At 47.8% G+C, this 21,928-nt stretch overlaps 1 protein-coding gene and 1 long non-coding RNA gene across 7 annotated transcripts in view; one reads left to right on the top strand and one right to left on the bottom strand.

Moving 5' to 3' along the window:
* KSR1 (kinase suppressor of ras 1) overlaps nt 1–15,566 on the top strand; it is a 93,996-nt gene extending 78,430 nt beyond the window's left edge. For all 4 annotated transcript variants that reach the window (XM_090024884.1, XM_090024885.1, XM_090024882.1 and 1 more), the window contains 7 exons: nt 321–700; nt 2,043–2,139; nt 3,792–3,925; nt 4,613–4,750; nt 5,137–5,272; nt 5,932–6,065; nt 11,361–15,566. In XM_090024884.1, the coding sequence (XP_089881010.1) occupies nt 321–700; nt 2,043–2,139; nt 3,792–3,925; nt 4,613–4,750; nt 5,137–5,272; nt 5,932–6,065; nt 11,361–11,439 (1,098 nt within the window). In that variant the 3' untranslated portion in view covers nt 11,440–15,566. The remainder of the gene's footprint in view (nt 1–320; nt 701–2,042; nt 2,140–3,791; nt 3,926–4,612; nt 4,751–5,136; nt 5,273–5,931; nt 6,066–11,360) is intronic.
* The window catches only part of LOC149854187 (uncharacterized), a 180,808-nt gene extending 159,515 nt beyond the window's left edge, over nt 1–21,293 (bottom strand). For 2 of the 3 annotated variants that reach the window (XR_016438830.1, XR_016438829.1), the window contains exon 1: nt 20,175–20,312. This is a non-coding gene — a long non-coding RNA (uncharacterized LOC149854187). Of the gene's footprint in view, nt 1–20,174; nt 20,384–21,154 lie in introns of those variants that run through there. The other variant, XR_016438828.1, reaches the window with a different exon arrangement.
* Nucleotides 21,294–21,928: the final 635 nt, after the last annotated feature.

Below are 21,928 nucleotides of genomic sequence, written 5' to 3'. Positions count from 1 at the left end.
GTGTTAGATTCAGTGGCTCAGCATTGCCTGTGGTTGAACCCCCTGGCTCCAGCCAGAAGGAGCGAAATATCTTGAGGCAGGCTGTTCTTCCAGCCTTCCCAGCTGGACTCCATAGATGATGAAGCCTGGATAAGGAGTGAGGTTTTTGGGCACTTAACCAAGTCCAGTCAGAGCACGCAACCCTTAGAGGAGACTCCCCCAGTGAAGATTAACGATGGTGATGTTGGCTTGAGGGAAGCAATTCCACTAGCTTGAGAAATCTAACTAGCAGCTGGTACTTTAGCTCAACAATTATTCTTCCCCCTTCTCCCTGAAAACAGATGGAAGAACAAGAGTTGAATAAATCTGAACCCGAAGATGACGACGACGAGATAGATGACTTGCCGAACAGGCGGCCACGCTGGAAAGGGATGATTTCTCGCAAGGCCAGCCAAACTAGTGTCTACCTGCAGGAGTGGGACATTCCCTTCGAGCAGATTGAGCTGGGGGACCCCATCGGGCAAGGGCGCTGGGGGAGGGTTTACAGGGGCAAGTGGCATGGAGAGGTGGCAATCAGGCTCCTGGAGACGGATGGAAACAATCAGGACCATCTCAAGCTCTTCAAGAAGGAGGTGATGAACTACAGGCAGACCCGGCATGAGAATGTGGTGCTCTTCATGGGAGCTTGCATGCATCCCCCTCATTTAGCAATCATCACCAGGTAAGGACAGCAGTTGCAGCTTGTGCTGCTGTCATGTTCAGATATCTGGCCTGATAGCAATGGAGACAAGTGGCTGTCTGCGCAGCAGGGCCACCTCCTCTCCCTCCCTTTTGCTTTCAGCGGGATCTTGTGCAGGGCAGTCTTTTGTTTTGCAGCAGGGTGCGGTGGAATCTGTAGCTGCCCAAATTCCAAAGAAATTGCAGTTACGTGGCTGGGAATATGCCGTTGAGGCAGGTGATGTGAGGCACAACATCTGCCTCCCTTAGAAGATCCAATTCTAACTATTTTAATGCGGTCTCTCAAAATTTTGACCCAAATGTTATTTCAGCACCCTTTGCAGTGCACGTCTCCCTCCCTTCTGGTGGGTTGAGATTTACAGTTGCAATCAGAGTAGCTACAGGAAAATGCACTTAAGAGTTGGCATTGTTTTCCTGGCCTTTTTCCATGACTCATAATTTCTACCCCATTTGCAGTTCACTGGCCTTGGGACTTGATCATGATAGTACTTCCCAGTAGTGCTTCTGTGCCAGTACCGCATATAGCTGTTAGACCAAGGTTACTGGTAAAAACCCAGTCCGCTGCTTTTTCAGCAGCATCGGGATCAACCCTTCAATGCTTCCCTTTGGTTTGGTTGCTCAAGTAGAAGAAAAACTGATGCCCTCACTCGCATGTAGTAACTTACTATAGTGGTAGCCCTAAGAGCATTAGGAGGAAAATGCAACGCAGTCTGGAGAGGACCATTATTCTCACCTTTTCTTTTCAGAAAACAAGCTTGCCTATACACGTGCTCCCTTCCCCTCCCCCAGCACATGTTAAGTAGCTAAAGTGTTTAATTTTCATTTTCCTGATGAGAGGAGCAGATGCTTGAAAAAGGAAAACTGTGTTAAGTGGTAGTTGCAGAATATCAGATGAGCTATGGGTTTTGCTTTTTCTGTTTCTCTTCCAAACAGGATTTGAGGAAATGCCGAAATGAAGCAAGAAATGGAAAAAGTTACTCAGGCCCCCCATTTCAGCTATTAGTATACAATGCACATTTGGTTGTTTAGATGCTCAAAGTCCCAGTGCCAACACGTGTGTTGGAAACTGGACTTAACAGCTGCTGGAGCAGTGTAAATGAGAATTTGGGTTAGTAACCTTTAGCGTAAGTGTAAATATACTTCTAGACCCCTTTAATGTGTGCAGAATATCTTAAGGGGGCTTTAGTGTACCACGAGCTTTCCAGAAACTGTTTCTGACATCCTGGGAGTGAGCAGGAATTCTGGTCCCATTAAGGACAGGACTGGCAACACTCCCAGGTTTTCCTCTCCCAAGGATTGTCTCTTTTTTTCCCCCTCTCCCTTAGCTTTTGCAAAGGAAGGACACTTCACTCGTTCGTAAGGGATCCCAAGATATCCCTGGATATTAATAAAACCCGGCAGATTGCACAGGAGATCATAAAGGTAAGCATGTTCTCCAGGCAAATACAAGCAACATCTTTTATATGAGAAGCTTTTTATTAATTGCATCATTAAGAGCAAACTAAATTGGAGGAAATCTTACAAGGAGATGGAATTTTACTGCCCGAACTGCAGGCCTGGCTTATCTGAAAAGTCACTGGTGTCTGCAGCCCCTTTGAGCAAAGATGTGACAGTCCCCTTATTCTAGGCCTTCTCTACTTTTAGGATTCAGCCTTAATTGACCAACCACAAGAATAGTTACCCTACGAGAAGCAATGCAAGCTGCTGTTTTGAGGGGAGCAGGTCCTCAGTGGTGCAGGTTATCACAGCTCCATTGAAGGTAGATGTGAAGGGGGCTGGGATGACACCATACTAACTAGGAATCTGCCCCACAGAGCTTTTATCCCGGTACCCTAAACATCTGCAATAGGGTGGTTATGCCATGCCTGCAGATGGGGAATATCCCTGGGCAGATGAGACTTATGGTAAGAACCCTGCTGCCATAAGAGAAAGAAGCCTAATGTCACGATGCTCCCTCATTTGCTCCTGCAAGTGCCTGCTTGCTATCAGAGGACAATCCTGCTCTGGATTTACTCCAGTTACAGGCTTTTATTTTGAGAGCAGTGCTGCCAGGCATGCCAGCCCTTTCCCCTACTGCTTGGAATGCAAAGGAAGGGAGCCCGTGTTATGTTTCCTGTCTTATCTGGGCTTCATCTCACTGATGAAAACTGAATTAATCTCAATCCCTGATATGCATGAGTTAATGTTTGCAAGCTAGGCCCTCTGCCTGGGCTGTGTTTGGCTCCCTTCATGTAGTTGGTTCCTTGGGATTGTGCACAAACTTCCTGGTTGCTTTAGTTCATGTGTGGAGTTGTCATTTAGGCAGAAAATGGGTCTTTTGGGCAGGACGACTCTTTCCGCTGAGCAGGGAGCTTGCACTTCGAATTTATCTTGGATCAGAGGCAGCCCCAGTCCTGAAGAGGTCTCAAGGCTCGGAGCTGGGACTTGGGCAGGCTGCTGTTCTGTTCTTCACTGTCAGACTTGAAAGTGACCTAGAGGTGGTCATTCATTAACTTGCTCGACGTGACTGAGAATGCGGACATCCAGCCGTTTATGGAATGGCTGAGCCACGTGCCAAGGGTGCTGAACGTGGCCGTATTCAGCACTACTCGGTGTGTGCTGGTGTTTGATCAGTGCTGTCTTAAGCCTTTTCCCTTTGCTCATTTCTCCATCCCTTTTTTGCATCTTCCACTGTGCAAATCTCTTCCGCACCTGCTTCCCCATCCTAGCTGCTGCAACAGTCACTAGTGGAGCAATAGCCACCGCTTATTTGATCACCCCCGGGAGGAGTGAAGAATGGGAGTTCTCACCTGTGAGCTGTTTCAGGCCTTCTGTTTGCAGACTCGGGGTTTGCCATCATTCTGGTGCTACTCTGAAGTCTCCCTCTTGCACCAGTTTTGGCAGATGCATGAAGTGGGCTGGATTGCAGCCCATACTAAATGCTGGTGAAGCCAAAGAGGAAAGTACTACTCTGCTTCCTGAGGCATTTGGTTTGTTGGCTTTGCTGCCAGTGTATTTAAGATGTTGAAGTACAACAGGGCAGCGTGGAAAAAGAGACCACCTTAGGTGATGATTACCTTTTAACTATTTTATAGGGCATGGGCTATCTTCATGCAAAGGGGATTGTGCACAAAGATCTGAAGTCCAAGAATGTTTTCTATGAAAATGGAAAAGTTGTGATCACAGATTTTGGCCTGTTTGGGATTTCAGGTGTGGTCCAGGAAGGAAGGTAAGTTGGTAAACTGTTCAGTCCATTTTCCAGTGAGATGCAGTGAACAGATGGATAGGGGGCACGTTCCATTTTCAGTTGGTATCAATGGGGAGTAACTATTGGCTTCAGGCACAGGGGACTTAGAATTAAGCTGAGGCCTTATACCTAATGGCATAACAAAAAAACCCAGTACCATGTGGATGCATTCTAGCAGTGTAGTCCTTTTAACAGCAGATGGAAATGTACTTCGACCCCATTCCACAAGGCCTTCCACGAGCAGGCCAATCCTGCTTCTGCCCTCTAGCACTGAGAGATGTTGTGGAGGAGGAATCAAGGCCAGAATTCATTGCGCTACATTTTTTTCCCTGCTGCTTTCGGTCTGTCAGGCCGCCTGGCTTATGCTGTATAAAATGGGCCTGACCCTGGCTGAGCATGTCCTTGCGTAGCCTCAGAGAACAGAAACCAAAGAGGGCTTTCCAAAGGCCGGAAAAGAGCAACTGAGTTAGACCCAATATGGAGATTTGGGAGAATCCTTAAAGTAATTAACCACGCAAGGAAATTTTAAACCATTAAAAAAACAAATGCGCACAAAAAGAAAAAACTGTGATCAGCTTTTTCCAAGTTGCTGTAGGCTCTGTTCAGTCAAATTCACTGTGTTCAGCTGTAGCACGAGGGCAGTTAACTAATCTTGCTTCCTCTCCTTAGATTCAGACGAGAGAATGAACTGAAGCTGCCCCATGACTGGTTGTGCTATCTGGCCCCTGAGATAGTTCGTGAGATGGCTCCTGGGAAGGATGAAGACAAGCTACCCTTCTCCAAAGCTGCAGATGTCTATGCTTTTGGGTAAGAGCTAGACACACAGCTACATCTTAGGAGTGGTAACCTGCTAGATTATCCAGGGTCTCCAAGAAAAGAATAGTTGATCTGACGGGCATTGGGATAGGACTGGTAGCCCAGGAAGATGAATAGCTATGGGCTTGCCATCCATGGTGCAGGATCCTTTGTTACAGAGCAGACAGGCTCGAGGTAGCTGCCAGAAGAGAAGGGGTGGCCTTGGAGTCGAGGCCCAGCATGGGGAGGTGAGAGATCTGTGTCTCTTATCCTGTATGGCTGAGGAAGTCCAAGGCACAGGCCAGCAGGGGATCTGCCCATCTGTAGAAGTGGGGATGACCGTGCTCACCCTCCTCCCAAGAGTGGGGTGTGGCCGAACATCTTCATTGACTTTGCAGGACTGTGTGGTACGAACTCCAGGCCCGAGACTGGCCGTTCGAGAGCCAGCCTGCCGAGGCCCTCATCTGGCAAATCGGGAGCGGCGAAGGTGTGAAGCAGGTCCTGGCTACAATCAGCCTGGGCAAAGAAGTCAGCGTAAGTGGAGTCTGCAGCGGTCTCTCTGGCCCACTGCTGTGCAGAGTCGACAGCCAGTCTGGCGCAGGGAAGGAAGATTAACGCTTCAGCTAAATACACTTTTTTTCAGCTAAAGAGCAGGGAATGGGAGAAGGATGGTCCCAGTTCAGCCCTGGGTCACCAGCCCTTCAGGACAGAGTCCATTAGCCAGACACCAGTTATCTGAACCAGTTGTTTCAACGCAGTCTTTGCCTCCAAGCTGCATGGAGCAGTGGGGGGGGGACCTTCAGGGGACTTGGTACCCCATCCGCCTGTTGGGAAAGCATTTCACTCTAGCCTCCAGAGGTCCACAGGCAGAACTTGGTTTGGGATCTGTGCAGGACATGGTGGGGAAGAGGTGTGGGACACAAGGGGGGCACTTCCACCTACTCTACAGGCACCCACTCTTGGTTAAAAGCAAGGCTCTGAGGTACAAAAGCAGATGGCAGTCAGGAGAGGGTACCCTGGAGTTTGGGCACCCAGCTTGCAACAGGGCTTTCCAAAGCTGCTGAACACCTGCTAAGTGTGGCACGTGTGAAGTGTCTCAAGCTGGTCACCTAAACAATGGAAACCCTCAAGAGCTGCAGGTCAGGCAGTCTGTTGCAAGTGGAGAGAATGACACCTGCACGTGTCCTCCCCAGGAAATCCTCTCGGCGTGCTGGGCTTTTGACCTGGGCGAGAGACCCAGCTTTACTCTCCTCATGGATATGCTTGAAAAACTGCCAAAACTGAACAGGCGGCTGTCGCATCCGGGACACTTCTGGAAATCAGCCGAGTGAGTATCCACCGTTGCTTGGGGTATCTGTCCCCCTTTCAGTCACTCAGACAGGGAGAGTGATTAGGAGAGGTAATGCATCCTGGGGAAAATGTCAGGACTACTTTGGGTTAAAAAGAGTCGCTTCATCTTGATATTAAACAGAGCATAGGTGTTACATAAGTGTTGACAGTTGGGGGGGGGAGGGCACAACTCCGCACCACCCTTCCTGCTGCTGTCCAGTGCTGGCCCCACTGATGCAGAAATCTGGAGGGGCATGTCACCTATGCTTTGGAGAGGGAAATTTGAGCTCCAGACCCAAACCTGCTCGTTCCCACAAATGGAGTTTCAGCTCTGGCTGTAGCAGAAGTGCATTAAAGGATCCATAATGATTTTCAGAATTAAACAGCCACTCCAATTTCAAGAATGAGTGTATACAGCGGGGGTTAAGCAGCTGCTCAGGTGCCAGGGTCCTCTCAAACCAGAGCACACTTGCAGAATACTTCAATCATCTTCGTGAGCTGAACCTCTAATTTTTTTCTGTTTTCTCTCTTTTCCTCCCTGATGGTTCAATCATCCTCACCCATCTCTTAACTGTTCGCAACCCTCCTGTGGCACCTTGCCATAATTCCTTGACTGCTGCTGTTTGTTGCAATCGTGGCACTTCCTGATGTTTCTTTTCTTGAACGGGTCATCACTGTTCGATCTAACCTGGCACTGAACGCTTCGGATCTTTTGCAATGCTCTGAAATGCGAATGCTTCCTCCAAGACCCTGGCATCACTACTATACAAAAGGACTCTACAATCAGAGATTGAACATTTACTGTCCCTTCATTGATAAATAGCGCTTGCCCTGTATTCTCCCTTTCCATCAATCTGCTCCATGCCTAAAGCACTCTGAACCTTTTATCTCTGTCCCGTTCCAGTAACTGTTTTAAAGAAATCTGGGTTTGTTAGAGAATTGGCATGAAAAGTAGCACCAGTTAGTCACAATTCAGTGGCGTGGTACTAGAAAGGCAGAGTATCTGCTTGAACCTGAACACTTCAGTGAAGCAACAGTGGAGTGATTTCAAGAGTAAGCTTTAGCCCTAGTCCATCCTGCTGTTGGGTGAAATTAGGCTCTTTATGTTTAATCACAACATTGCAAATGTTGGGTCTCATAGAATGGTTGAAGCTTACACTAAGGCTTACTCACATCCTTGTGTTTTGTGCTACTGCATTTTTGTGCTTTGGTCAGCGTTGCTTTTTTCTGATTCCAAAAAATGCTTAAACCCGCCTTTCATCTAGGGAGCAGGGCAAGCTTGTAAGCAACAGGCCAGTTCCTGTTTTCTGCATCCCAGTGGAGTTGGTGGGAATTCAGTTACAAGATTAGGCCTGCCCTTACAATAGAGATGAATGGGCTCTTGGCAGATTGTACTTGAGGAGATCATACTGAACAGAAACAACATTGCACTGGCCTTTAAAGCACATACTTGTCAATATGAATGGGTACTATCTTTCAGTTGTAAACCATAAAAATAATAGCTTTTTCTCCTTTGGGATTTTGGCCAAGATATTTAAAGTTATCTGGGCACTTGAAGTTGTAGGAACGTACGTGCGTGCTTTCGAAAATTGAAAACACTCACTTTGTTTCTAAGACGATCAACGTCCTCTAATAGGAAGCAGGAAGGGCATAAAACCTTAACTAGGATTCTGTAATTCTGTGACAGTTGTCTGCGATAGCAACCTGAGAACTGGGCAACCCCTCCAGCCCCATGTTCCCCAAGCTGCCCCAGCCCTTTTTGAAGGGACTGTTTGGAGAAGGCTGTGTAGACCCCCAAGCCCTTTTTGACTGGGCAGAAGTGGCAACACCTAGTTCAGGATGCAACTGCCCACAAATCATGGGGAGAGGGCTGTGTTCACCTCTTCACTCTACCCAACTCCTTGAATCACTCCAGAAGAACATTCAACCACAACTAGCCTCTGCTTGATCCTAACCTGTCAGCCAGAGGTAAAAGGCTTTACCTATCTGCTTACCATTCCCCCTCCCTGACTTTTGCATAAAGGACTTACTTATATACTGCATTTGCAGCACTGGGTTTGCTGAGCTGCTTCTCTTGAGTTTGCTAGATTAGTAGCCATCTGGGAAGTCTCCTCTCTTTGCTGGAGATAATTACAGCAAAAAAGAGCACAGTATTCAACCAGGTCTCAGTGCTTCAGTCTAGTGCCTTGTTTTTCCACACAGTAAAGGATCTGGGAGCCACTTTGAATTGTCATGAACAATATGGCCCCTTTTCAGTAAGCCAGCATTTCCTAGAAGCGTCAAAGTGGTCATTTGGAGCTTCTCTCTAGGGAAGCTGACTCAAGTTGCTCTTCCATAATAGGTGTGCTGGACTATCTTAGACTATTCATGCAGGAAAATGTATGTTAAAACAACAAGCTCTCCCAACTGTAAAGCTGATCCAGTAAAACACATCTCCTCCTAGATCTTAACTATTTGCATATTCTCTGGATGGTTACAACCACAATGACATATAGGGAAGGCCAGGTGATTCTGGAATAGTTGGTATATTTCCAAAACAAGTTTATGACTGTGAAATAAAAGCACTTTTATTCTGTATTAGGGTCTGGATATGAAATTATTGGAGAACAGTTGTTTCCCTTGAGTAGACAAGCTCTTGGAGTAGTTTGTATAGCTTGTCCTAATGGGATGCCACCTTTCCCCTGTGTGCTTTCAACCTGAAACACTTGAGTGTCAATAGTGACTGATGCTTGCATCTGAATTAGTGCCCTCTGAAACCAACCAGCTCCTAGCTGTTGTTTCAAGCACTCAGACTGAGACAGAACACTAAAATCTTGTTTAATTTTGGTATTAGCTTTACAGTGTATAATTCTTAAGGGCTTGCTTCTGGTGACTGCAAACTAACTCTTATTGTGTCTTCCTCCATATTTCTTTATAGGTTGTAGCTACTGATGCAATAACTGGGTCTGCCTTGCATGCTTCCCATGTGTTGTATTCTAATCGGCAACTTGGACAATCACCTCTCACTTAAAGGCAAAACAAATCACACCAAATTTAACCTTGGGACATAACCAACACTCCATGAGTACCTCTTTCCTGCCTTTCCTCTTGGTGTGGGCTGTTGGCTTGAATAACAACTCCTGTCTGCAAGAAAAAATTGCTATCTAACATGGCCATCTGCGTTCATTTCTGAAGCGTTTCAACAGGCTGTAACTTCTGCCTTGAAATGGTCTTGCAGTTACTGTCTAACTCCTACTACCTATGTACTAGCAGGCGTAAGCAAGATGAACAGCACTCTGCTTGGACTGCCTTGTCATTTTGTTGTTGCTTGAGTGGTTTCTGGTCGTGCACATCCTGTACGCATCACCCAGCAAAGCGCCTGGGATCCGAACTTCTGTGGACCCTTAGGTTGCCCCTCAAACAATTGTGGCTGTACTGTGTTTGTACTGGGTACCTTTTCATGGGCCCAAAACAATCAGGAACGTAATTCACATAGCAAGTCAAGGGAGGTGCCAAGCTGTGCATCTGGAGCGGGGAAAAAATAAACCCAAGTTACTGGAAGCAACTGGGACTAGAGCCAGTTTGGACCAAAGTCAATTCCAGTTTTGTCATCAGCTGGAATGGAAACTGGATGAGATTGAGTCCCAGCTGCATGGAGAGGCCTGGAAGACCATAAGACAGAAGGTAGCATGCAAATTACCAGCTGCCCTGTTGGTGCTGAGAAGCACTAGCGTCCCTGGCCAAGGAAGTCTAACCCTGGCCCCTGGGTGCTTAGCCTTCATGTTCTCCCATCCTGTTCTCACTAACTCGTGCATGGGTCAGAAGCAGGAAGGAGACAGGAGGCTCCCTTGTGGTCCCCCACCAACTGAGGAACAATCCAGCTCCTTAAGTTTTCTCAGTTGCTTTGTTAATTAGGGTCCCTGTTTAGTACTTTCTGGAAGTCCTACTGACTTCAGTGTAGGCATGTGCTTTGCAGAACCAGGGCTGGCACAAGTGGACTTTTATTTATTTTTAAGTTAGTGTTTTAACTTACTGATTAAGATTGGGGGGGGGGCAGAATGAAATGAGAGCCACTGCTAGATCAACGTGTGGTAGTTGTCAGTGAAAACACACCGGAAGCCTTTCTTTTCCTTGAGGATGTTGTGTCACACTTCCAGGCAGCCAGGTGCCTATGTATAGTGCTGTGTGAAGGACTTTCCTTATAACATTTCACGGGTTCATGGTTTCTGCCTTTTATGTAAACTGAATGGGGGCATTTTGTTAAATCTGAATCCTTTACAGTAATCCTAACTCACCTTTTCTGAAGGACAGGGTAAAAGATCTTTGTGTGCTTACTCCAGTCTGTAAGGTGAAGTGTGTGGGTGTACTGTGTTGTGCATGGTTTATTTATTTTTTCAGACAAAGTCCCTACACCTTGCAGAGCTCTCCCTTTTCCTGACTCGAACCATTGTTTTCTACCTTTCTAAGATCAGGAAAATCAATTGTTTTTCTCCCTCCCTGATCAATAGATTAGTTTAATTTCCTTATTTCCATGGGGTTGGGAAAGAAAAGCCATGGCTTTTTGGGAGGGGTCAGATTTTGAAGGGCAGCAAAGCATCCACATCTCAGGGCATGTCCAGACAAGCATGGACATTTGTTTCCCCGGGGACAAGTAGCAGCACCATACCTTGTGCCACTGCTGCTTGCTCCCAGGGAATACCTATACCATGCATGCTCTGGTGCGCACCTGGATGGGGTAGCAGGGGCCTGCAGCTGGAGTGTGGCTCTGGCAAGCCATGCTCTGGTTTTGGGCGGTACACACCACTGCCACGTGCGCTGCCCCATTTTGCAGCATGGGTGTGTTTGACCCTAGGATCTCCCCAAGTCAAACCTCCTCCCGTCCCCACCAAGCTGCAGGCTAGCAGTGTGGGGAATGCCTGCATGTGCACTGTGTGGCTCCACATGTGGGCCTGCAGTGCCACATACTGCACATCTGCACTTGGCTGGATGTGGCCCAAGTAGGCATTTAACACCTATTTTGTGCTTTTAAAAAAAAATACTTGCCTTAATTTTTTTTTTCCTGGCATTTCTCCATGCCAAAGCAGAACAGACTTGAGCTGGCTGCACCCTACCTTGCAGACTGTGGGAGACAGGACTTTGGCTAAATCCTGTTAACAAGGCTCAGTATTGCTTGTTTAAACCTCTTTTGCTGAATGACCTTGCATTGTGTGTGATTGCTGGGTCTAACCCATTATATTTCCTTTATAGGACTCTATAACGTTGTAAGGCAAATCCAAAGTAATTTTCTCTCCCTCTCCTTCCCCACTCTTTCCAGCATTAACAGTAGCAAAGTTGTCCTCCGTTTTGAAAGATTTGGCTTGGGAATCCTGGAACCAAGTAATCAAAAGCTATAGCATGGTGTATAGTTGTCTCGTTGAGTGTTGTCTGCCTGCTTACACAACCCGTCAGAAACCTTCATGGCATCATCTGAACCATGGAACTCATGCAGCCACCTGGGAATGCCATGCAACCATCCATTCAAACTGCTGGGTGTGATCCGAATTCTGCCTAAGCACCAATGGTTATTTAGAAACGTTGACAGAAGTGGGTGAAACTCTATTTATGTTTTAAAAAAAAAAAAAAGTGTTAAACTGTTGTTTGAAAAGTGTGAGCATTCAAGCATCACTGAAAAAGAACTAGTTCTTGTTGCATCTGTGGACTAGCTCAGGGCAAACTTTTGCCCTCCACGCATTCACACAGTTTCTGCTGAAGCCAATGGAAGTTGCTTGCGTGAGAGACACTAATGCAAGTGGTTGAAACAAGATGGTCCCCAGAATCTTTCCCCAAACAAATTGCTAGAACAGAACCATAAGCATTTCCTCAAAGTGATAACATCTGCACTGCACTGTCATTTACTGGAGCTAGTAGCTGACCTCCCACTCAGGTTTTCCCACACTATCACCCAAACTTTGGGCTGGTTCCAAGTTCCAACCTCAGTTACTCTTGCAAATCTGGACTTGGTTGTCAGTACTGGACCACACTCAGTTCAGGTCTAAAACGGAACAGAATCCTGAACAGCGATGAGAGCAAAACCTCTTTCTCAAAGACTCTCTCTTCATGGGAAGGGAGGATTTTCAAGAATGGCCTCCTGGTAGCAGTTATCCATTTCCCAGTGAAAGCCAGTGACACTCAAGTTTCCAAATCCTTCAGAGGTTCGCTAGGATTTCACCCTTCCTTCATGAATGTAATTTCTCAGTAATCGGTTACCAGCTGCACTCTGTATCGTTGCACTCATGTAGGAGTTGAGGTCTCCATTTCCAGTGCAAGACAATGTGTCCTCAGTACCTCTGGGCTTGCTTGCACTGGTGTAATTGGAAGCATTTACTCTGATTTTTCCAAGTGTGTAATTGCTGCCAGCAGGGGAAAGAATAGCAGCACCACATCTGTACTGTTTACTACAAGCTGAGGGGAAACAGCAATAGAGACTGCTGTCAACATCATACTGCAGCGGGGTCTATAAAAGCCCTACTCTCGACACCATTTTTCAGCATGGGGACGCTGATACATGAGATGCTCCGGGCACTTTATTTTATTTGGAGCCAGTCTAGTTAAAGCACCACCCCCAGCATGTGTATGAACACCCTCAATGGGTATAGAGCTAGTTGAGGAGGTGAAGGCAACAGAATAGAGGAAACCATTCATTTATTCTGGGGCTGAAGTTCACTCCTATACATGAGGTTAACCTGGCTACTACAAAAGTCCCACATGAGGCCGGATGTAAGGCAACTTGCACAGAGACATCAATTCCTTCTTTTCTGGGGTTTCAGAATTAGCAAAATCCAGTCCTGTAAATCGGAGATGTGGTGCATGAGAAACACTGCTACATAGTTCTTGTCTCCTAACCACAGCTCCACTTTCAGTTTCAGCACATTTTCCCCCTGCTTTTTAACCAAACCAAGCCCAAAAGACAATTGCCTGATTTCCTTTTCATGACAAGCAGGTTATGCAGAGTGTGGACAAAAACTACCTGCATCTTTCTTGCTGGGCCCCAGCCTGGCTTGGTGGCTAGAGCAACTGATCTTTTTTAAGCAATGTGTATTTTGGGTGGAAACTAGAAGCAACACAACCTTTTGTTCAGGAAGAAGAGTCGCATCTTGCACCTCTTGAACAGATATGTCCCCCATTGTTAAGGGGCATGCCACCTGAACACCTAAAATACCTGGCTTTGTTCAGGGCTAGTACAGCTGAATCACCCCGCTTGCAAGCTGCACTGCAGATGTCTCGCAGGCGAGGTGCGGATGCAGCCGAGCTCTTTTGCGACACCTCATTGCAAAATAGCCCAGGCTGCCCAAACTTCATGCAGGGGGAGGCTGACTGTACAGCTGAAAAGAGCCCAAACGAGCAAGGGAGAGAGGTTCACACAATGCAGGGCAGGTCAGTAAAATAACTGTGCTTCTAAGTAATGATAAATCACCATGTACAAGTCTTGTCTGCAGGTTTATGTAACTACATAGGACCGAACCAGTCAGGGGCTCCCTACCACCCCATCAGATGCACAGCAGATGCTCCGTTACACATTCATTCCAGCAGCGGCAAGCTGAGCAAGTGCTGCTTGGTACTGACACTCGAAGGAAACAAAGAAATCCTAGTTCTGCCAAAGCTGAGGAGGGTTTCCTGGGGGACCTCAGTGGGACAAGGATTTGGGCCCTCAAAAAAACATGCACAAGAAGCCCTAAGGCTGTTGTGTCCCTGGTTAGCAGCAGCTGCGTCTGCAGAGTCATCTCACCACTTCCTAACCGTCACATGCTTATGCCACCCACCTGCCCCTTCCAAACCATTTGTGGAGCAGAGAAAATGGGGTTCACAACACCCCAGGGATGGGTGTGTGGGAGGGGCAGGGTTTTCACTAGTGGGGAAGGCCAACACAGCTGGCACCCACATAGGAATATCTGTTCCCCAGTTCTAGCACAGTCAGTAAGATGGTGCAAAGGGTTTCTGAGTGTGGCGTTCAATGCAATGTAACAAGTGGGGGCCAAAGATAACGTGTGCTCTTTCTGTGGCAGATAAAGTGCTTTTACTCATCTTGAATGTAAAGAAAGAACAGTGGGTTGTGTGGTAGGAGCCAGGTCTGGCACTGAGGTACTCTTTCACCTTCCTCGCCTGAAGCTGTCTGCATGTGGAGCAAGTGATCTGCACCATCTAGCTACTGTTAATATCAGCTCTAAAGAAAGGTCAAGTGATGGCATCAGGTTTAAGCAGAATCCTGCTGCAAGAGGTGATGCCTAAATATTGGGCCTGGAGTTGGAAGGCAGTTCTTCAGTGCATCTAAAAATTACCTTCAGCAGATTTAAGGCTGATGAGACAAAACCTCCATTGGCTTCAACATGAATTTTTCCCAAGCACAGTAATATTCTTTGTGAGTGAGAACTGTTTAATTCCCCTTGAGCTCTAAAATGTCAGTCTTTCAGGTGACTGAGTTTGACTATGTGGCAGCAGTAGCCTCGGTGTACTCACTGCAATTCATTTCTGCAAGTTGCACGGGTTAAAATTGGACCCTGAAGCTAAGGTGCCCAGACCTTCTCAGTGTGGGAACACGCCTTAGCAAGAAAGTAGGAAAGGAGTCCGAGAGACTCTTTCTTCATATCATAAACCGCCATTCACAATCTTGCAAAGCATCCCTGGCTTCCCTTCACCACCAGCTGTCATCTCTGGCAACATGCTATGGCCATGCAGGGGAAAGAAAAAAAAGTGTGTGGGGAAGGGGGGAAGTTGCCAATCTTCTAACAAAACCATCAGCTGAAAAGAGAAAGCTAGCACCACATGATCAGTCAGCTTGGCGCACCACTTTGATGCCCACTGCCCTGAGTAATTCACACATTTTGGAAGTACCCTGTACAAAGACCTGTGGCCTGTTCACATGTCAGCACAACACCCACCCCGATTTCTATGGGAATGGCTGCTTTAAAAACCCAGTGTCCAAAATCTGGCTCCATAGTATGTTGGATGTCTGTACTCAAATTGTGCAGCACATTACTCTGACTGCAATATGCTAAGTATTGCTCTGGAACAGGTACACTGGGATGGAAAGGATTGGGCCTTTACTTTCCTTAGACACGTTATGAACTGAATGGAGCCATTACATTGCTTTGTTTGATGGTCATTTGCTCGATTTCTTGTGATGTAAGGGAGTGAATCGCACTGTAAGTCTGTATCATTTTAGACTTGTAAATGTGAAGCTGGCTGTACAATACCGCTACAATAACTACGACTTCAGTAGTGTATGTAAATGGAGTCTGTAATATGGTGAAAACACGTTTTCTTTTCAAATGTGATGTAAACTTTGTACAGTAAAAACAAATTTTTTTTATATTTTCTATCAACCTGTCTTCCAGAATTGCTATTAAATTAATGAAAATGGTTAGTATTAACAAAGGGGTCTGTATTAGTTTATGCAACTGGCAAAAAAGTGCACTCTGCTAACAAAATTCTAGATATTTAGAATTCTTTTGGGTGAATAAATCTCTGCTCTGGACAAGACAAAGTGTCATGGAATTGTGGTTTTTGTATGTCTAACGTGTGTGCATGTGTACACACGCACACAAAGTCAATCCAGCTCTAGGATACAAGCAGATTTCCATGTAGACTGAATACTTCCATTGTATCCCAAGCTAGGGTCACAAACTCTGGCTCTATTCCAGGGAGTTTCGTAACACAACACAATAACAATAATGAGTCATTATGTCAAGAAGGCAAATGCACATTACTATTAAATTTTAAAAACCCACTGGACTACTATATAAATCAGATTCATCGTTTAATATTTATTTTAATGAACGCCCTACCATTCATCTTCTGGTCAATTCAGCAGTCTCCTGGAGATTTATATTTAATTCCTGGATACTCCAGAGCAATCCTGGAGGGTTGGCAACCCTATCCCAAGCATCTCAGTGCATGGAACATCATATACCTTATTTGTATTACAGTAATACCTAGATCCAGAACATGTTTGTGACAGGTACTGAACAAATTTATAGGAGATGGTGTTGATCCTGGAGTATTTACAACCAAAGCAGACAACACTGGGTGCATCTACATGATATGCTTAATGCGCAGTAGCGGGTCGGGCAAAAACTGTGATAATATGCTACCACATAGTAGCATTAAGCTACTGCACAGTAAGCGTCACTAAAAAAAACACGTCCCAGTGCTACTATGCAGTAACTGTAGTTATTGCACATTTATTTAGAACTTCATTAAGTACTAAACTAAATGTGCAGTAACTACCGTGCATTAATAAACATGCCCACTGAGGAGGAAAACAGGCCCAAAGAGCCTGAAGCATCTGTCCTGTTTACACACCCAAATCAACAGCAAATGTGCCAACCATTAAATGCAGTGTATGGAGACAAAAAGTACAGGGAAGAGGCAGGTAAGTGTGTGCCAGCAGATTCACGTGGCTGCTTAGGGGATCATGCTATCTGTTCTGCTAACCATCTGCTTCCTGCCTGCATTTTCTTTGAATGAGAAGGCCAAACTGATTTTAAAATAGGGATTTTCCTGGAGCACAATCCAGAGTCACAAGGCAGTATAGTAATTGTGGTCAGGCCTGCACAGTAAGCTCAGCGTGCCTGGCAGTGGCACTCTCCAGCATATCAAACTGCTGCCTTCTGAACCAGAAGCAGCATGGCTGTGGCTGTATGGTGCCATGGGCAGGCATCCAAGCAGAGGTGAGTTAACAGATGCTATCACTTGGGGCACGTCTACATGGTGCTATGCTTTAGTACTTCCTTGAAGTACAGACACACTTCATCACTACATCGCCACAGCACACCATATGGCAATGTAGCTGTAGGGTGACGTGTAGATGCCCTCAGCAGTGCTACTTAGCCCTCAAAGTGATAGGCAAAGAAGGTTACACTGCTTCCAGATAAACCTCAGGGTGGCAGTGTATCACTTAAAGATGGCTTGAGATCCAAATTCTCAGCGAGTGTCAGTCAGTTAACAGCTATGCCAGCCCCCTCTGAAGCATCTAAGCCTAACTAATTCAGTGATGGCATGAGGAGTTACTGGATTTACTTCCCATAACAAATACAAGGGACCAAGTGATTCAGGTTTTTGTAATTAAAAAAAACCAAAACACCAAAAAAAAAAAATCACAGGTTAAAAAGTCCTCTTCTATCCTCAAGGAAAAGCTGTAGGAGGGTTGGGTCATTTATACAGCGCAAAGGGAGATGTGGACAACGAACTTTAGAAAACAGTGCAGTTACAGAAACGTGGTGGGATTCATGCCATGACTGGGCAGTTAGCATTAGGGGCTATAGACTACAGGTGGGATAGAGAAGGAAGGAAGGAAAGGAGGGGGTTGGCACTCTGTGTCAAGGAGCAATACACATCCTCTGCCGGCAGAATCGGGTCAGAGGAGGGGCAAGCGGAAGTGCTCTGGGTCAAGATACAAGGGGGCAATGGGGAGAGGGATTTAACAGTGGGGGTCTACTACAGACCCCCCAACCAAGGGGAGGAGCTGGACCGGGAATTTTCAGGCCAGCTTGCAGAGGCACTTAAGGCAAGGGATGTAGTTGTCATGGGTGACTTAAATTACTCGGACATCTGCTGGGAAGATCAGTCAACCAGGTCGGACCGTTCCAGGAGGTTCCTGGCTGAGATACAGGACCTCCACTCAATTCAGGAGGTGCACGGTCCCACCAGAGGAAATGCCCTGTTGGTCCTGATCCTGGCCACAGGCGCTGACCCGGTAAGGGGCCTCTCCAGGTCCCTGACCACCTGGGTGACAGCGATCATCGCTTGCTGGAATTCACCATCCAGCGCAGGGTGTCAAGGGCCTGCAGCAAGGCGGTAGCCCTAGACTTCAAGAGGGCCAACTTCAACGAGTTGAGATTAGTGGGAGAGGCACTGGGGTTCGAGAGCAGGGGAACTCAGCGCCCAAGATGAGTGGTTGTTCCTTAACGAGACGATACTCAGGGCCCAAAGGGTGACCATCCCAACAAGAAGCAAGGGGGACAGGAGTGCCCGAAAGCCCCCCTGGCTCACCAAGGGTGTCCAGGAATGCTTGATTGCCAAAAAGGCGGCGTATACCCGGTGGAAGGGGGGGTGCTATCTCCAAAGAGGAGTGTACCTCCTCTCCTCGGGCCTGTAGGGGGGCTGTCAGGAAGGCTAAGGCGGACAGAGCTAGGACTAGCATCCAAGATCAAAGATAATAAAAAGTCCTTTTACAAATATATGGGGAGGATGAAGAAGGCACCAGGAAACGTGGGGCCTCTGCAAAATACGCTGGGCAATCTGGTGGTTGCGCCAGAGGAGAAAGCAGACCCCTTTAACCAATTCTTCACCTCCGTTTTCTTGTGCAGGGACCAGGACTCCTCCACCGTGATGCAAGACGGACTCGAGGGGAACGCCTCCAGACCTCAGGTTGGGGAGGACCGGGTTAGAGAGCTTCTGGAGGGGCTGGAGGGACGTGTTCAAATCAGCGGGTCAGGATGCTCTCCACCCCAGGGTGTTGAGGGAGCTAGCAGGGTTTATTGATGGGCCCTTGGCACGGCTTTATGAGCGCTCGTGGTGCTCGGGCCAGGTGCCAGATGATTGGAAGATAGCTAACGTGGTCCCCATCTTTAAAAAGGGGAGGAGGGAGGACCCGGGCAACTATAGGCCCATCAGTCTTACCTCAATCCTAGGGAAACTCTTTGAGAAAATCATCAAGGAGCACATCTGCAATGGGCCGGCTTCAGGGATGATGCTCAAGGGCAACCAGCACGGTTTCATTAGGGGCAGGTCATGTCAGACCAACCTGAGTGCCTTTTACGATCAGGTCACAAAAGCCTTGGATGCAGGTGTCGCCATGGATGTAGTCTTTCTGGACTTCAGCAAGGCCTTTGACACCGTCTCCCACTACATCCTCATTAAAAAACTAGGCGACTGTGGCACTGATGCCTACACAGTCAGGTGGACTGCAGATTGGCTGAAGGGTCGCACTCAGAAGGTGGTGGTGGACAGATCATATTCGACCTGGGGGGAAGTGGGCAGCGGAGTCCCCCAGGGCTCGGTCCTTGGGCCCATGCTGTTCAATCTCTTTATCCGCGATTTGGACGACGGGGTGAAAAGCAACCTGTTTAGATTTGCTGATGATACCAAAATGTGGGGTGAGGTGAGCATGCTAGTAGGGAGGGAAAGATTGCAGCAAGACCTGGATAGGTTACAGGAGTGGACTAACAAAAACAGGATGCGTTTCAATACTGACAAGTGCAGGGTGCTGCACTTGGGCAGTAGTAACCAGCAGCACACTTATAAGATGGGAAACTCCCTTCTTGAGAGCACGGAGGCAGAAAGGGATCTTGGAGTCATTAGCTGTTGTAGATAAGCTAATTAATGACAATAAATGATATGTGATCCCACAATCTCAGCTACTTCAGCAAAGGAGATGCTAGATTTGCTGGATATCTCCCTTTCCAGCCTAGCTATTGCACAATCAAAACAAATCATCCCTGAAGGATGATGTGGCTGAGATCCAGACAGCTTGGACTTCTGCAGCTCCACCGCACTATTCACTAGAACTGTCTCTTGTTCCTGTAAATGATAAGGCCACATGACTACAGAAATGCTGCCAAAATGCTAAAAGCTATTCACCAGGGAAAGAGCAAAGAAGTTGATTTAATCACATCACAACTTATGCCAATGCAGCATCAGTAACATATTATCCTTAAGGTACGGCTGGGCAAAACACGGGCCGTGGGCTGCATCCAGCCCACCAGTGGATTTTACCCAGCCTGCAGCAGCATCCTCAACCCCTCCCAGCCCAGGCGCAGGTGGCAGGATTGCCAGGCAGTGACAGCACAGGGTAGCAGAGCCACTTAGGGAGTTCTGGCGAGCTATTGTGGGCGAGGGGCAGGGGCATACTGGCCTGGTCCACAACAGCTCACCAAAACTCCTTAAGTGGCTGTCCAGCCCAAAAAACTGCCTATACCTGCTTTAAGGTCATCAAACCCTGTTACACTGGAAAGCTAAGCACTCAGGCAGGACTCTCCCTGAACCAAATTTCCCTGCACGTCCAGGACAAGAAATGCAGTCTGGACGCAGAACGCCCGAGGCTTTGTCGACACACAGAAGTTGCACTGGTTTTACAATGATATTTTCTGACCTCAGTTAGTTTCACCACTGCAGACCCACTGTGAACTCCTGACGCCGTGCCTGATCCGTTTCACTAGTGAGGCTCTCACTGGTTCAATTCGCTGGTTGCACACTACTGGTGTTTTTGAGTTCTGCACTAACCTCCCAGCCTTAAGGCAATCCAGCTGCTCCTGGAGTCCTGTTCCCAGGGTGTCCACACACGATTGTTCTCCCAGGACCCTGGAGAAAGTCAGAGTGGGAGCATTTGAGTAGTGTGAAGACAGCTTCCAAATTTCAGCTCTTGGGATTCCAGCTCCCACCCCTTCGCTAGACAGGTAGCTCCCCGCCCCCTCCACGCACCTACAAGGCAGTGCGGGTCTTGCATCAAGATGCTCTGGGCTTCTTTCCTAGTCAGCTGCGGGATAACTTGCCTATCCTTTGGGGGACTGTGGGTCCAACGACCTTTGTATCACAGGGCTGGAAAGAGTCCATCCCGCTGCATTCATATGCAACCATTTACCCAAGGGTTCTCTGAAACGGTCTCATCCAGGACTACAAGATACCACACTGGAAACTCCAGAAATGCCCTGCAAGGTGCTGGAGGGGGGACTTGGGCACTGCCAGCGCCCTGCCAAGGCAATGACAGACATAACTGCGAGCACACCTAGTTGAGTGACTTTTGCATATATCCTCACTACAAAGTCCTTACACGGCCAACCCAGAGTGACTGTACTTCCAAACCCATGACCGACTGATGCCTCCCGAGTCGGGGGGAGCACCAGATTGCTGATGGGAGGGTGGGCCCAGCGGCTGATCACTGAGCCAGCGGCGAAACTGGAAGTACACTTCCACCAGCACTTTTCACTTCATGGCTGGCACTTCCAGGGGATGCATGTGTACCCGCGTGCACCCTGCTACATGTCGCCAATGTCCAAACCAATTTCCCCACAATCAATACCGATCGTTTGGGAGCAACAACTATGGGCTGTGCTCCTGCCTGGGAGTGAGTACCTGCTGAGCAGAAGAGAACAGAGTTTCAGAGACGCTGGGGGCTGGGAGGGACCTTACAGATCGTCGGGTCCAGCCCCCCGCACTCGGGCATGTTCTGCTTTTCTGGATTTCGACTTTGTTTGCAGAGGAAGCAGACTAACCTTCAGCAGCAAGTCATCTCCCGTGACACAGCAGCCATGCGTAACGCTAAGAATACAGGTTTCCCTCACCAGCTGCTGGGGTTAGGTTCCTGAAAGTGTGTGTGGTTGGCAAAACCGTACTTGCCAAGAGAAAAAGCTGATGAGAAAAATGGCAGGTGTACGCGGCCACAGAAAACCGTGGTTATTCAAAACTGTACACCGTGGGAGCCAAAACGGCACACAGAATAATACGCGTGGATACTCAAAACCGTGGCTGGCGAGGGAAGCCTGTGTACAGATACGGCCACAAAACCAGCGCTGGGATCGGAGCTCGCCGCGTGGCTGTGATGAAGTCGGGTTCCCGCCCCGAGTAACACAAGCAAAAGCCGCTCAACGAGGTGTGCTGGCTGCCCTGCCCGTCGCTGCAGCTCACGTCTCCTGCAAAGCATCGGAGTCACTAACCACGCACGCGCGCACGCACCCCCACACCACACACATGCATGCACGCACCACATGCACGCACCCCCTCACCCTTGCACCTCACACACACACGCACCTCACACATGCATGCACGCATCCCCTCACCCTTGCACCTCACATGCGCACGCACCTGACACATGCATGCACGCACCTCACACACACGCACGCATCCCCT

The sequence above is a fragment of the Crocodylus siamensis genome, chromosome 13, assembly GCF_052110815.1.
Source record: "Crocodylus siamensis isolate JL-2025a chromosome 13, ASM5211081v1, whole genome shotgun sequence".
Classification (NCBI taxonomy): Eukaryota; Metazoa; Chordata; order Crocodylia; family Crocodylidae; genus Crocodylus; species Crocodylus siamensis.
This window is presented reverse-complemented; position numbering and strand designations above follow the sequence as displayed.